This window comes from Salmo salar, chromosome ssa06, assembly GCF_905237065.1.
Source record: "Salmo salar chromosome ssa06, Ssal_v3.1, whole genome shotgun sequence".
Lineage (NCBI taxonomy): Eukaryota > Metazoa > Chordata > Actinopteri > Salmoniformes > Salmonidae > Salmo > Salmo salar.
In genome coordinates, this window is record NC_059447.1 from 45,453,057 (window position 1) to 45,468,039 (window position 14,983).

Here is a 14,983-nt window from a genome sequence, read left to right on the forward strand (position 1 = left end):
CAAACAGAACCAGATCATATCAAATCATCGTCTCTCACTCCCTCTCTCACAGACACACGCACACAGACACACACACACAGAGAGAGAGAGAGAGAGAGATAGAGTGAGAAACAAACAAACGAGCCAATTGCAGTTTTGTGATTAACAAACAAACATTGTAGTAGGCCTTCCCTGAGTCCATAAAAGTTCCAATAGTTTAATATTGGTGTTTATAAAGACATGAAGAGGTCTACTGCATTCATTGTTAAGTTAAGGGGTCGATACTCTCTCTCTCTCTCTCTCTCTCTCTCTCTCTCTCTCCCTCCCCCCTTCTTCTTCTCCTTGTCTTTCTTAGCAACGTTTGAGCTTATGAGTTACATTTTCTTAATCTACTTAGGACAATGTGCCTCCTACGAAGGAAAACTCGAAACATGATGAGAAGGAAGTGGAGCACAAGAAAAGAGAAATCCGGTCTTGCGGTTCACTAGGCAAAACTTTCCCAAATTCATTCATTTTAACTCTTAATTTAGCGAGATACCCTTTCACTTTTTCTACATCCTTTCAATCCTCACTATTTAAATGAATCCGCAGATATGGGATCAGAACACAAACCACATTTCTGATTTGAGGAAATTTGCAATATACTGGCAACAGGTAAGTCAACAACATGCTATCATTTGATCATTGCTTCAGGCATCAATTGATTAATTATTTTCAGGATTTTACTCAACTAACAATGACCATCTGCTGCAGATCATCTAACTACCCTAAAAATGGCAATTCAGATTATCACTTGGATGAGCGCCTTCCTCTGCCTCGTGCAAGTTTTCTCGATGCCCATGCCTTGCCAGCTAAAAGGACAGCTGGTGCGAACAACCCAAAACCTACTGAGAGATATGGTACAATTTTTTAATAACTGTAGACTTGAGATGTATTATCCAACTATGTTTAACTGAATAGCTCAACGTGAAACATGTGTTTTCTCTTTCTTTCAGGGGGGTCATTTTCCTATGGAGTGCCTGCAGGACAATGTCTTCATGGAATTCCCAGCCACGGCATTTGCAACCTCCGGCGGGCCACAGGTAAGGGCAAGCGAGCATATATCCAAGTGTTCTTTACAGAATGAAAGCGTATTTGCAACCGTTAGGATCAGAAAGTAGAAAACTTTAAACTGCCATTTATTTTATTTGATATTATTGTTGTTGTCCCTTTCAGTTGAGCAGCAGTGGTGCTAAGGCTATTTATGAGACATTGAAGAATATCGACACATTGTTTGGAACTGACGAACTGCCGACAATGTGGGACCAACAGAAGTTGGAGTATTTTCAGAACATTGTCTACCGTCAGATTGAAGAGAGCAAATGTGTGAGTACCTACCTATGCCGATACAGATAGCTTAACTGTTTAAGTCTGGTATGGTGACGTTTGAATTATTTTCTTCTTGTGTCAGATGATGGGGAGTGTGGATACACGTGATTATCTAGTCAGGGAAAAGGCGCTGAATACATACTTTAGGAACATCGCTGCTGTCCTAAAATAAAAAGTAGGGTGCAAGCAAATACACTATAATGGATACATTTGAATTATTATTCATCGCCTGCCTCTTTCTTCCTTTCTGGCAGATGATGAGCAGTGTGGATACAAGTGATTATCCCATCAGGGCAGAGGGCCTGAAGACGTACTTTGGGAACATTGCAGCAGTCCTAAAAGAAAAGGTAGAATATAGGTTGAAAACAAATAGACACATTGTTTTGATAATATCTCTACATAGGACAATATTACCCTACATTGCCCTAACAGTTTATTTTCATTTTCACAGAAATTCAGTTACTGCGCCTGGGAAGTGGTTCGAAAAGAACTCCTGTACACTCTAGAATTCATCCTGAAACACAACTCTGATAGCCTTCTGTGGTCCAACAGAACATGAATTTGAACTTGCAGATGTTTTTTACTAAAGTGTTTTACAATTGTGCTTGATTTTAAAAGCCTTCTATTCTACAATCATGCAATGTGCAATGTCCAACAGCAATATTATACATGTATTTATTTATTTATATATTTATTTATTTATCAAGATTATTCATTTATGTAGGCCTATTTTTGAAAGTATTTATTCATCTATTTGAAAATGGTGCCTGTTGTTGCTCTTCATCAAATGTTAAGTTAATTAAAAAAATATTCTTTTAAATATTGTTAATCTGAGTGCTCATTCTGTATCCAAGTCTGTCGGTGTGTTTTAATGAATTTATTTTTTATTTCACCTTTATTTAACCGTGTAGTCCAGTTGAGAACAAGTTATCATTTACAACTGCGAACTGGCCAAGATAAAGCAAAGCAGTGCAACAAAAACAACAACACAGAGTTTTTTAAACGTTCATAATTTTTTATTTCACCTTTATTTATGCAGGAAAGCTAGTTGAGCACAAGTTCTCATTTACAACTGCGACCTGGCCAAGATAAAGCAAAGCAGCAACACAGATTTACACATGGAATAAACAAGCGTACAGTCAATAACACAATAGAAAAAAAGAAAGTCTATATACAGTGTGTGCAAATGGCGGGATCCGTTAGCTGCTCAAATAGCTGATGTTTAAAGTTAGTGAGAGAAATATAAGTCTCCAGCGATTTTTGCAATTTGTTCCAGTCACTGGCAGCAGAGAACTGGAAGGAGAGGCGGCCAAATGAGGTGTTGGTTTTGGGGATGACCAGTCATCTTCAAATAATATTTTTGCAGGAATCTTCTTGCGAATGATTTGGCCGAAGATTGTATCTCCGCCGGGCTGGGCAACCTGAGCTTTTGCTATCTCTACATACAAATCATTAAAATCCAGACGGAAAATATTTACACAAGAAGCAACCTAATATCACACAGTCAAACTCTCAGTCATTTAGTAAGTTCACCATTCTGCCATTCTCACTGTTAAACATCGCACAGTGTTCAACACAACGGCTCCGAACGAAGTTATCCATTTTTCATTTGGAAGAGTCAGCTTTTTAAACCAACATGGCTCAGTTTAAATTGTTTTTACATTGTAGTAAAACTAAATCTCATTTGATATGCGTTTTGACATGAAATTACTACATTCTGTAGCAATTAATGTTTTTTCCCATTAAAATGCGATTTGATTAAAGTTAATGCCTTCAACTGCTGGAGCGCGTGCTACGGATGGGTGTTGTTATGGTGACCAGTGAGCTGAGATAAGGCGGAGCTTTACCTAACAGAAACTTATAGATGACCGGGAGCCAGTAGGTCGGGGTCTGGTATATATATATATATTCTGTGCTCTCCAGGAACACAGCGCATGCGCACGGGAGATCACGCGATTGGAGGTTCGCGACAACCTGCTGCAGTTCAAGAAATTCCTCGACAGCAGAGTCAAGCCATGAGGAAGAAGAGGTCTGTTGGAGAACCACATAATCATCATTGGAGACATGTGACATGTTTCTGAGCCCGGCTTATAGATTGATAGCTCATACATTTACTGAATGAATGATTTATTTATAAACATTGGTTGACTGACATTTATATGTGAAGGCTATGTATTTATTCCTTTACAATAAAATCAAATAATTATTCTCTCATCATTTTTATTAATTCATTTATATATTCAGTCATTCATTCATTCATGCATTAGTTTGTTTATAGACTGACTTTTTTAAAGGAGCAATCTGCTGTTCAAACAACACCAAAGCGGTCACTGAACCACTGTTTTTCTCAATAGCTGAGGATTGGGGTTGGAGAAAAGTAACCATTGTCAAAGAACTAAGGATGAAAGGAATGTCCATCTATGAGATAAAAGTTATGGGTTAGTTTGAACTACATTTGGAAGCTATACAGTGTGTGTTTTTTTTTTTTTTACATTTACATGGTATCAAAAAATGGCATGAACATTTCTAATTTTGGGTTCTGATGAGGTAAGAGAGTAGTTGAACTAAACTCATGAGGATTGTAAAATTGATTTACCTACGATAATGTTATCACAACACATTGGCAAATTGGTTTATTCTTATAGGCCTGCTCTTCTCTCCGAATGACGAAATATTCAAATATTCATGCTAGCCTTGAAATGGTTGAGTATCTACCTGACTCTGTTCTGTTCTGCTTATACACACCAGCATCCGATCAGTGCGGGTGGACGCAGTTTATGCGCTAGTGCGCATTTTTGCACCTGTCCGCTATTTGGTGTGCACAATTTGATGCTCAATATATCTCATTATTAGACCTCCATTTATTTTTATTGTATTATAGGACGTTTTATGTAAGCAATGCTTTCACTCTCTGTACCACAATGTTTCATTTATGGATACTATTCCAATACAGTTCACTTTTTGATATTGATATGACTTTATTTCAGGTTGGACATTTTACAGTTTTGTGTCTAAAAGAAAAGTCGAGCGCATGTTTCCAGAGCATGTTTCCAAGAACACACAGGTAAGATACTGAAATGTATCATGTAGCAAGATATGGATAGAATAAACTAGAGTGTATGATTTTATTGCAATTTCAAAATTATAAATTGGAAGTTTAACCATAGAATTTATGAGACTTCCTAATGCCTAAAACTTTGTTTTATTTTATACAGGGCGAGGACGTCTCTGTGGTTGCATTAGAGGCTTTGGAATAAATGGCCCAGTTATTTAACAGCCTAACTCCTGTCACATGGAACAAAGAAACACTGAACCTGTTCAAAAACAGGTGAACTAGTTAAGTTTAGAAATTGGAGGGATGCGTAAGTATGATCCCTCATGTTGTAGCCTAAGTTATATTTGGGGGGCAGACAATAATTGGCATAGGTCTTTAACTTGTGATTTAATCTAAGCGATAATTTTTTTAATTTTCAGTACTTTTCTTAATTAAGACGGAACGAATTCACTCACAACCATTTGATATTGTCTTCAGGTCGGGTGTGGTGTTGGGGCATCCTCTGGAGATGGAGGGTCAGTTACTTCAGGCAAAGGGTCTCTGAACCGTATTTCAACAAGCTGAACACCATCTTGAAACAGAAGGTGGATCCAATATCAAATGCACTCGAAAATAGGCTAAATTAATCAGAGGAAAAGTTCTAGATCACCACAAATCGGATGAATTTCGCTGAAACTTGGAACTTCCAAGCGCCGTTTCTTGTGTCGTCGGATGCGTTGGCGCAGCACCTGTTGTGGTTGAGTTGACTGAAAACATGCATGTAATTGTTTGCGCTCCAGGAACACAGCGCATGCGCATGTGAGATCGTGGGAGCGGAGCTTCGCTACAAACTGGTGCAGTTTTAAAAATTCCTCGACACCATGGTCAAGCTGTGACGAAGTCGACCTCAGAGTCAAGCGGTGAGGAAAGAGCGGTCTGTTGGACAACCACATAACCATCATTGGAGACATGTGACATGTCCCTGAGGCTGGCAAATAGATTGATGGATGATATTTTTACTGACTGATTTATATGTGAAGGCTATGTATTTATTTTATTTATAACACAACTAAATGACAAAATACATGCATCTATTATCATATTGTTTTTCTCATTCATTCATGTATTCAGTCATCCATTAATTCATCCATTCAGTCTTTCATGCATTCATTTGTTTATAGGGAATCTACAGTTCAAAACAACACCATAGTGGTCACTCAACCACTATTCTGGTAAATAGATGAGGGATGTGGTTCGAGAAAAGTAACCGCTGTCGGAGATCTATTGATTAAAGTAATGACCATCCAAGAGATCAACATTATAGTTTACTACATTTTCAAGCTGTAAAGTGTTTGTTTAGATGTATATTGTTTCAAACAATGTCATAAAAAGTACATTTTGGGTTCTGTTGAGGTAAGACAGGTGGACTGAGCTCATGAGGCCTTTAAAAGTGATATATTCTTCAAGAATCAATAGGTAGGCTGTTTATCATTCATTTATGCATGTGGCAATCGCAGAAAATGCCCCTTTAACAAAGCATATCCAAGACGATGAAGTGTAGTGTTATTAGGAATTAGGATTTAGGTATTTGCCTACGATAATGTTATCACAACACCTTAGCACATTGGTTTATTTAGTCTCTCGTAAGTAATAAATAGTCAAATGTTAATGTTAGCCTGACTATTCAGATACAGACGTCATAAAATGCTGGTTGATTTCTATCTATATCAGTTATAATCAACATTTTAATTCAAATGTATAGACATGAATGGGATTAAAGACAGAAGATGCCAACAGAACGAGATCATATTAAATCCTCATCTCTCCTTCCCTCTCACAGACACACGCACGCACGCAGACACACAGAGAGAGAGAGGGAGAGAGAGAGAGAGAGAGAGAGAGAGAGAGAGGGAGAGAAACAAACAAGCAAACAGCAGTTTTGTGATTAACAAACAAACATTGTAGGCCTTCCCTTAGTCCATAAAAGTGCCATTAGTTAAATATTGGTGTTTATAAAGACATAAAGAGCACTACTGCATTCATTGTAAAGTTAAGGGGTCAATATTCTCTCTCTCTCTCTCTCTCTCTCTCTCTCTCTCTCTCTCTCTCTCTCTCTCTCTCTCTCTCTCTCTCTCCTTCACGTTTGAGCCTATGAGTTACATTTTTTAAACCCACTTAGGACAATGTGCCTCCTACGAAAGAAAACTCGAAACATGATGAGAAGGAAGTGGAGCACAAGAAAAGAGAAATCCGGTCTTGCGGTTCACTAGGCAAAACTTTCCCAAATTCATTCATTTTAACTCTTAATTTAGCGAGATACCCTTTCACTTTTTCTACATCCTTTCAATCCTCACTATTTAAATTAATCCGCAGATATGGGATCAGAACACAAACCACATTCTGACTGGTGGATTTTTGCAATATACTGGCAACAGGTAAGTCAACAACATGCTATCATTTGATCACTGCTTAAGGCTTCAATGAATTAATTATTTTCAGGATTATATTCAACTAACAATGACCATCTGCTGCAGATCATCTAACTACCCTAAGAATGGCAATTCAGATGATCATTTGGATGAGCGCCTTCCTCTGCCTCGTGCAAGTTTTCTCGGTGCCCATGCCTTGCCAGCTACAAGGACAGCTGGTGCGATCAACCCACAACCTACTGAGAGACATGGTACATTTTTTAAATTACTGTAGACTTGAGATGTATTATCCAACGAAGTTTAACTGAATAGCTCAACGTGAAACATGTGTTTTCTCTTTCTTTCAGGGGGTCATTTTCCTATGGAGTGCCTGCAGGACAATGTCTTCATGGAATTCCCAGCCACGGCATTTGCAACCTCCGGCGGGCCACAGGTAAGGGCAAGCGATCATATCCAAGTGGTCATTACAGCATGAAAGCGTATTTGCAACCGTTAGGATAAGAAAGTAGAAAACTTTAAACTGCTAATTATGTTATTTGAAATTATTGTTGTTGTCCCTTTCAGTTGAGCAGCAGTGGTGCTAAGGCTATTTATGAGACATTGAAGAATATCGACACATTGTTTGGAACTGACGAACTGCCGACAATGTGGGACCAACAGAAGTTGGAGTATTTTCAGAACATTGTCTACCGTCAGATTGAAGAGAGCAAATGTGTGAGTACCTACCTATGCCTATACAGATAGCTTAACTGTTTAAGTCTGGTATGGTGATGTTTGAATTATTTTCTTCTTGTGTCAGATGATGGGGAGTGTGGATACACGTGATTATCTATTCAGGGAAAAGGCGCTGAATACATACTTTAGGAGCATCGCTGCTGTCCTAAAATAAAAAGTAGGGTGCAAGCAAATACACTATAATGGATACATTTTAATTATTATTCATCGCCTGCCTCTTTCTTCCTTTCTGGCAGATGATGAGCAGTGTGGATACAAGTGATTATCCCATCAGGGCACAGGGCCTGAAGACGTACTTTGGGAACATTGCAGCAGTCCTAAAAGAAAAGGTAGAATATAGGTTGAAAACAAATAGACACATTGTTTTGATAATATCTCTACATAGGACAATATTACCCTACATTGCCCTAACAGTTTATTTTCATTTTCACAGAAATTCAGTTACTGCGCCTGGGAAGTGGTTCGAAAAGAACTCCTGTACACTCTAGAATTCATCCTGAAACACAACTCTGATAGCCTTCTGTGGTCCAACAGAACATGAATTTGAACTTGCAGATGTTTTTTACTAAAGTGTTTTACAATTGTGCTTGATTTTAAAAGCCTTCTATTCTACAATCATGCAATGTGCAATGTCCAACAGCAATATTATACATGTATTTATTTATTTATATATTTATTTATTTATCAAGATTATTCATTTATGTAGGCCTATTTTTGAAAGTATTTATTCATCTATTTGAAAATTGTGCCTGTTGTTGCTCTTCATCAAATGTTAAGTTAATAAAAAAAATATTATTTGAAATATTGTTAATCTGAGTGCTCATTCTGTATCCAAGTCTGTCGGTGTGTTTTAATGAATTTATTTTTTATTTCACCTTTATTTATTAACCGTGTAGGCCAGTTGAGAACAAGTTATCATTTACAACTGCGAACTGGCCAAGATAAAGCAAAGCAGTGCGACAAAAACAACAACACAGAGTTTTTTATGGAATAAACAAGCGTACAGTCAATAACACAATAGAAAAAAAGAAAGTCTATATACAGTGTGTGCAAATGGCGGGATCCGTTAGCTGCTCAAATAGCTGATGTTTAAAGTTAGTGAGAGAAATATAAGTCTCCAGATTCAGCGATTTTTGCAATTTGTTCCAGTCACTGGCAGCAGAGAACTGGAAGGAGAGGCGGCCAAATGAGGTGTTGGTTTTGGGGATGACCAGTCATCTTCAAATAATATTTTTGCAGGATTCTTCTTGCGAATGATTTTGCCGAAGATTGTATCTCCGCCGGGCTGGGCAACCTGAGCTTTTGCTATCTCTACATACAAATCATTAAAATCCAGACGGAAAAGATTTACACAAGAAGCAACCTAATATCACACAGTCAAACTCTCAGTCATTTAGTAAGTTCACCATTCTGCCACTGTCACTGTTAAACATCGCACAGTGTTCAACACAACGGCTCCGAACGAAGTTATCCATTTTTCATTTGGAAGAGTCAGCTTTTTAAACCAACATGGCTCAGTTTAAATTGTTTTTACATTGTAGTAAAACTAAATCTCATTTGATATGCGTTTTGACATAAAATTACTACATTCTGTAGCAATTAATGTTTTTTCCCATTAAAATGCGATTTGATTAAAGTTAATGCCTTCAACTGCTGGAGCGCGTGCTACGGATGGGTGTTGTTATGGTGACCAGTGAGCTGAGATAAGGCGGAGCTTTACCTAACAGAAACTTATAGATGACCGGGAGCCAGTAGGTCGGGGTCTGGTATATATATATTCTGTGCTCTCCAGGAACACAGCGCATGCGCACGGGAGATCACGCGATTGGAGGTTCGAGACAACCTGGTGCAGTTCAAGAAATTCCTCGACAGCAGAGTCAAGCCATGAGGAAGAAGTGGTCTGTTGGAGAACCACATAATCATCATTGGAGACATGTGACATGTTTCTGAGCCCGGCTTATAGATTGATAGCTCATACATTTACTGAATGAATGATTTATTTATAAACATTGGTTGACTGACATTTATATGTGAAGGCTATGTATTTATTCCTTTACAATAAAATCAAATAATTATTCTCTCATCATTTTTATTAATTCATTAATATATTCAGTCATTCATCCTTTAATTCTTTCATGCATTCATTTGTTTATAGACTGACTTTTGCAAAGGAGCAATCTGCTGTTCAAACAACACCAAAGCGGTCACTGAACCACTATTTTTCTCAATAGCTGAGGATTGGGGTTGGAGAAAAGTAACCATTGTCAAAGAACTAAGGATGAAAGGAATGTCCATCTATGAGATAAAAGTTATGGGTTAGTTTGAACTACATTTGGAAGCTATACAGTGTGTGTGTTTTTTTTAAACATTTACATGGTATCAAAAAATGGCATAAACATTTCTAATTTTGGGTTCTGATGAGGTAAGAGAGTAGTTGAACTAAACTCATGAGGATTGTAAAATTGATTTACCTACGATAATGTTATCACAACACATTAGCAAATTGGTTTATTCTTATAGGCCTGCTCTTCTCTCCAAACGACGAAATATTCAAATATTCATGCTAGCCTTGAAATGGTTGAGTATCTACCTGACTCTGTTCTGTTCTGCTTATACACACCAGCATCCGATCAGTGCGGGTGGACGCAGTTTATGCGCTAGTGCGCTTTTTTGCACCTGTCCGCTATTTGGTGTGCACAATTTGATGCTCAATATATTTCATTATTAGACCTCTATTTATTTTATTGTATTATAGGACGTTTTATGTAACCAATGCTTTCACTCTCTGTACCACAATGTTTCATTTATGGATACTACTCCAAAACAGTTCACTTTTTGATATTGATATGACTTTATTTCAGGTTGGACATTTTACAGTTTTGTGTCTAAAAGAAAAGTCGAGCGCATGTTTCCAGAGCATGTTTCCAAGAACACACAGGTAAGATACTGAAATGTATCATGTAGCAAGATATGGATAGAATAAACTAGAGTGTATGATTTTATTGCAATTTCAAAATTATAAATTGGAAGTTTAACCATAGAATTTATGAGACTTCCTAATGCCTAAAACCTTGTTTTATTTTATACAGGGCGAGGACGTCTCTGTGGTTGCATTAGAGGCTTTGGAATAAATGGCCCAGTTATTTAACAGCCTAACTCCTGTCACATGGAACAAAGAAACACTGAACCTGTTCAAAAACAGGTGAACTAGTTAAGTTTAGAAATTGGAGGGATGCGTAAGTATGATCCCTCATGTTGTAGCCTAAGTTATATTTTGGGGGCAGACAATAATTGGCATAGGTCTTTAACTTGTGATTTAATCTAAGCGATATTTTTTTAATTTTCAGTACTTTTCTTAATTAAGACGGAACGAATTCACTCACAACCATTTGATATTGTCTTCAGGTCGGGTGTGGTGTTGGGGCATCCTCTGGAGATGGAGGGTCAGTTACTTCAGGCAAAGGGTCTCTGAACCGTATTTCAACAAGCTGAACACCATCTTGAAACAGAAGGTGGATCCAATATCAAATGCACTCGAAAATAGGCTAAATTAATCAGAGGAAAAGTTCTAGATCACCACAAATCGGATGAATTTCGCTGAAACTTGGAACTTCCAAGCGCCGTTTCTTGTGTCGTCGGATGCGTTGGCGCAGCACCTGTTGTGGTTGAGTTGACTGAAAACATGCATGTAATTGTTTGCGCTCCAGGAACACAGCGCATGCGCATGTGAGATCGTGGGAGCGGAGCTTCGCTACAAACTGGTGCAGTTTTAAAAATTCCTCGACACCATGGTCAAGCTGTGACGAAGTCGACCTCAGAGTCAAGCGGTGAGGAAAGAGCGGTCTGTTGGACAACCACATAACCATCATTGGAGACATGTGACATGTCCCTGAGGCTGGCAAATAGATTGATGGATGATATTTTTACTGACTGATTTATATGTGAAGGCTATGTATTTATTTTATTTATAACACAACTAAATGACAAAATACATGCATCTATTATCATATTGTTTTTCTCATTCATTCATGTATTCAGTCATCCATTAATTCATCAATTCAGTCTTTCATGCATTCATTTGTTTATAGGGAATCTACAGTTCAAAACAACACCATAGTGGTCACTCAACCACTATTCTGGTAAATAGATGAGGGATGTGGTTCGAGAAAAGTAACCGCTGTCGGAGATCTATTGATTAAAGTAATGACCATCCAAGAGATCAACATTATAGTTTACTACATTTTCAAGCTGTAAAGTGTTTGTTTAGATGTATATTGTTTCAAACAATGTCATAAAAAGTACATTTTGGGTTCTGTTGAGGTAAGACAGGTGGACTGAGCTCATGAGGCCTTTAAAAGTGATATATTCTTCAAGAGTCAATAGGTAGGCTGTTTATCATTCATTTATGCATGTGGCAATCGCAGAAAAAGGATTGTAAAATTGATTTACCTACGATAATGTTATCACAACACATTGGCAAATTGGTTTATTCTTATAGGCCTGCTCTTCTCTCTGAACGACGAAATATTCAAATATTCATGCTAGCCTTGAAATGGTTGAGTATCTACCTGACTCTGTTCTGTTCTGCTTATACACACCAGCATCCGATCAGTGCGGGTGGACGCAGTTTATGCGCAGTGCGCAGTGCGCATTTTTGCACCTGTCCGCTATTTGGTGTGCACAATTTGATGCTCAATATATGTCATTATTAGACCTCCATTTATTTTTATTGTATTATAGGATGTTTTATGTAACCAATGCTTTCACTCTCTGTACCACAATGTTTAATTTATGGATACTATTCCAAAACAGTTGATTTTCCCCGGTGGGCCTTGAAATACATCCACAGGTACACCTCCAATTGACTCAAATGATGTCAACTAGCCTATCAGAACCTTCTAAAGCCATTACATAATTTTCTGGAATTTTCCAAGCTGTTTAACGGCTCAGTCAACTTAGTGTATGTAAACTTCTGACCCACTGGAATTGCGATACAGTGAATTATACGTGAAATAATCTGTCTGTTAACAATTGTTGGAAGAATTGCTTGTGTCATGCACAAAGTAGATGTCCTAACTGACTTGCCAAAACTACAGATTGCTGACAAGAAATTTGTGGAGTGGTTGAAAAACTAGTTTTAATGACTCCAATCTAAGTGTATGTCAACTTCTGACTTCAACTGTATATTCAAATGAATTTTTTCAATGAGGTGTGTTTTATCACTGGACAGGGCTGGCCTGTTTTGAATAGTGTACTTTGAGCACCTATACAACTTCCGTTCCTACCATGGAAATACTATTAAATTATTATAATTCCTAATTCTATGTTTCCAACCCATCTATGAAACTGCGTTCCACAATCAATAACGTAATAGGAGCAATATTTGCCGAATAGACTGAAAAGGTGCACAGTGAATTCACTAACCCAGGCCCAGCTCATTTAGTCCCTACCATTGTGTCACTAAGTTATCATAATGTTTCAGCAAATGTACATTATCCCAGGGGCATTGGAAGACAACATGTAAGTATGTCCCTCTTACTGCTCTGAATGATCCTACAGCTATTGTATGCAGTAATCATATTCCTATGTACCAGAGTTCTACTGTTAGCACTGAGGTGGTGTACCCTAGCAGGAAGTCCACATTCTGCAGCTCACCCTCCACTAACATAAATAACCAAAGCATGTCTGCTTCTGCCAAGCTTCCCAGTAAAGCAAGAAAAACAATCAAGCATCCCAGAAAAGTGTTTAAAATAGCCCACGTTAACTTTGTAGTATAAGAAACATGGTTAACGAAATCAATAATTTGCTAGTAACAGAGGACATTCATATTCTGACAATCTCTGAAACTCACTTCGATAATACCTTTGATGACACAGTGTGTCATGCCCTGGCAATAGAGAGGTTTGTTATTCTCTATTTTGGGTAGGCCAGGGTGTGACTAGGGTGGGCATTCTATGTTCCTTTTTCTATGTTCTTTATTTTTTATGTTTTGGCCGGGTATGGTTCTCAATCAGGGACAGCTGTCTATTGATGTCTCTGATTGGAAACCATACTTAGGTAGCCCTTTTCCCTCCTTGTGTTGTGGGAAGTTGACTTTGTTTATGGCACATAGCCTTTAGCTTCACGTTTTTTTGGGAAGTGTTTTTTGTTTTGTTCGGCGTCTTTTCTAATAAAAAGAATATGTATGCTCACCACGCTGCACCTTGACGTGACAGAACTTCCCACCACCAACGGACCAAGCAGCGTGGTAAAAAAGACTCCTGGACATGTGAGGATATCCTGGATGGCAAGGGATCCTACACATGGGAGGAGATCCTGGCTGGAAGGGATCACCTCCCATGGGAGCAGGTGGAGGCAGCCAGGAGAGCAGAGGCAGCAGGAGAGGGGAGCCAACGTTATGCGGGAACAGGGCTGGCAAGGAAGCCCGAGAGGGGGGGGCATACGGAGAGATTGGCAGAGTCAGGCGATAGACCTGAGCCAACTCCCCGTGCTTACCGGAAGCAGCGTGGTACTGGTCAGGCACCGTGTTATGCGGTGAAGCGCACGGTGTCTCCAGTATGCGCTCATACCCCGGAGCGCTATATGAAGGCCCCCCAAAGTGCCATGCGAGAGTGGGCATCCAGCCAGGGCGGATTGTGCCAGCTCAGCGCGTCTGGTCTCCAGTGCGACGTTTCGGCCCAGGGTATCCTGCGCCGGCTCTGCGTACTGTGTCTCCGGGGCGCTGGGAGGGCTCAGTTCGTCCTATGCCTGCACTCCGCCCGTGCCGGGCGAAAGTGGGCATTGAGCCTGGAAGAGTGGTGTCAAGCCTACGCACCAGATCTCCAGTGCTCCCCCACAGCCCAGTCTATCCTGTGCCTCCTCCACGGACCAGGCCTCCAGTAGGTCTCCCCAGCCTGGGGAGTCCTGTGCCTGCTCCCAGAGCCAGGCCTCCTGCATGACTCCCCAGCCTGGTGAGTCCTGTTCCTGCTCCTCGCACTAGCCCTGTGGTGCGTGTTACTAGTCTGGCGCCTCCAAAGCCAGGCCCACGCATCAGGCCTCCAGTGCCCCTGCCCAGTCCAGTCCAGTACGTCCTGTTCCTGCTCCTCGCACTAGCCCTGTGGTGCGTGTTACTAGTCTGGCGCCTCCACAGCCAGCCCCACGCATCAGGCCTCGAGTGTGCATTCCCCGTCCAGAGCTTCCGGCGACAGTCCCCCGTCCAGAGTTTCTGGCGACAGTCCCCCGTCCAGAGCTTCCGGCGACAGTTCCCCATCCAGAGCTTCTGGCGACAGTTCCCCGTCCAGAGCTTCCGGCGACAGTTTACAGTCCGGAGCCGACAGTGACGGCCTACAGTCCGGAGCCGACAGTGACGGCCTACAGTCCGGAGCCGACAGAGACGGCCTACAGTCCGGAGCCGACAGAGACGGCCTACAGTCCGGAGCCAACAGAGACGGCCTACAGC

At 40.0% G+C, this 14,983-nt stretch overlaps 2 protein-coding genes across 2 annotated transcripts; both read left to right on the plus strand.

Moving 5' to 3' along the window:
* Positions 1–752: 752 nt before the first annotated feature.
* LOC123743453 (interferon alpha-2-like) lies at positions 753–1,997 on the plus strand. The gene is made up of 5 exons (XM_045720633.1): positions 753–878; positions 975–1,061; positions 1,195–1,344; positions 1,602–1,694; positions 1,799–1,997. The coding sequence occupies exons 1-5, from the start codon at positions 753–755 to the stop codon at positions 1,904–1,906; spliced, it is 564 nt and encodes a 187-aa protein (XP_045576589.1). The 3' UTR covers positions 1,907–1,997.
* A 4,938-nt stretch (positions 1,998–6,935) lies between these two features.
* Positions 6,936–8,179, plus strand: LOC123743551 (interferon alpha-2-like). Its single transcript, XM_045721312.1, has 5 exons — positions 6,936–7,061; positions 7,157–7,243; positions 7,375–7,524; positions 7,782–7,874; positions 7,979–8,179. Exons 1-5 carry the CDS (start codon positions 6,936–6,938, stop codon positions 8,084–8,086), a joined length of 564 nt encoding a protein of 187 aa, XP_045577268.1. The 3' UTR covers positions 8,087–8,179.
* The last annotated feature ends 6,804 nt before the right edge of the window (positions 8,180–14,983 follow it).

Coding starts and splice junctions, on each gene's coding strand:
- LOC123743551 (XM_045721312.1), top strand. CDS start 6,936: ATGGCAATTCAGATGATCATTTGGATGAGCGCCTTCCTCTGCCTCGTG. Junction 7,244..7,374: donor CAACCTCCGGCGGGCCACAG/GTAAGGGCAAGC, acceptor TGTCCCTTTCAG/TTGAGCAGCAGTGGTGCTAA. Junction 7,875..7,978: donor CAGCAGTCCTAAAAGAAAAG/GTAGAATATAGG, acceptor TCATTTTCACAG/AAATTCAGTTACTGCGCCTG.
- LOC123743453 (XM_045720633.1), top strand. CDS start 753: ATGGCAATTCAGATTATCACTTGGATGAGCGCCTTCCTCTGCCTCGTG. Junction 1,345..1,601: donor AGATTGAAGAGAGCAAATGT/GTGAGTACCTAC, acceptor CCTTTCTGGCAG/ATGATGAGCAGTGTGGATAC. Junction 1,695..1,798: donor CAGCAGTCCTAAAAGAAAAG/GTAGAATATAGG, acceptor TCATTTTCACAG/AAATTCAGTTACTGCGCCTG.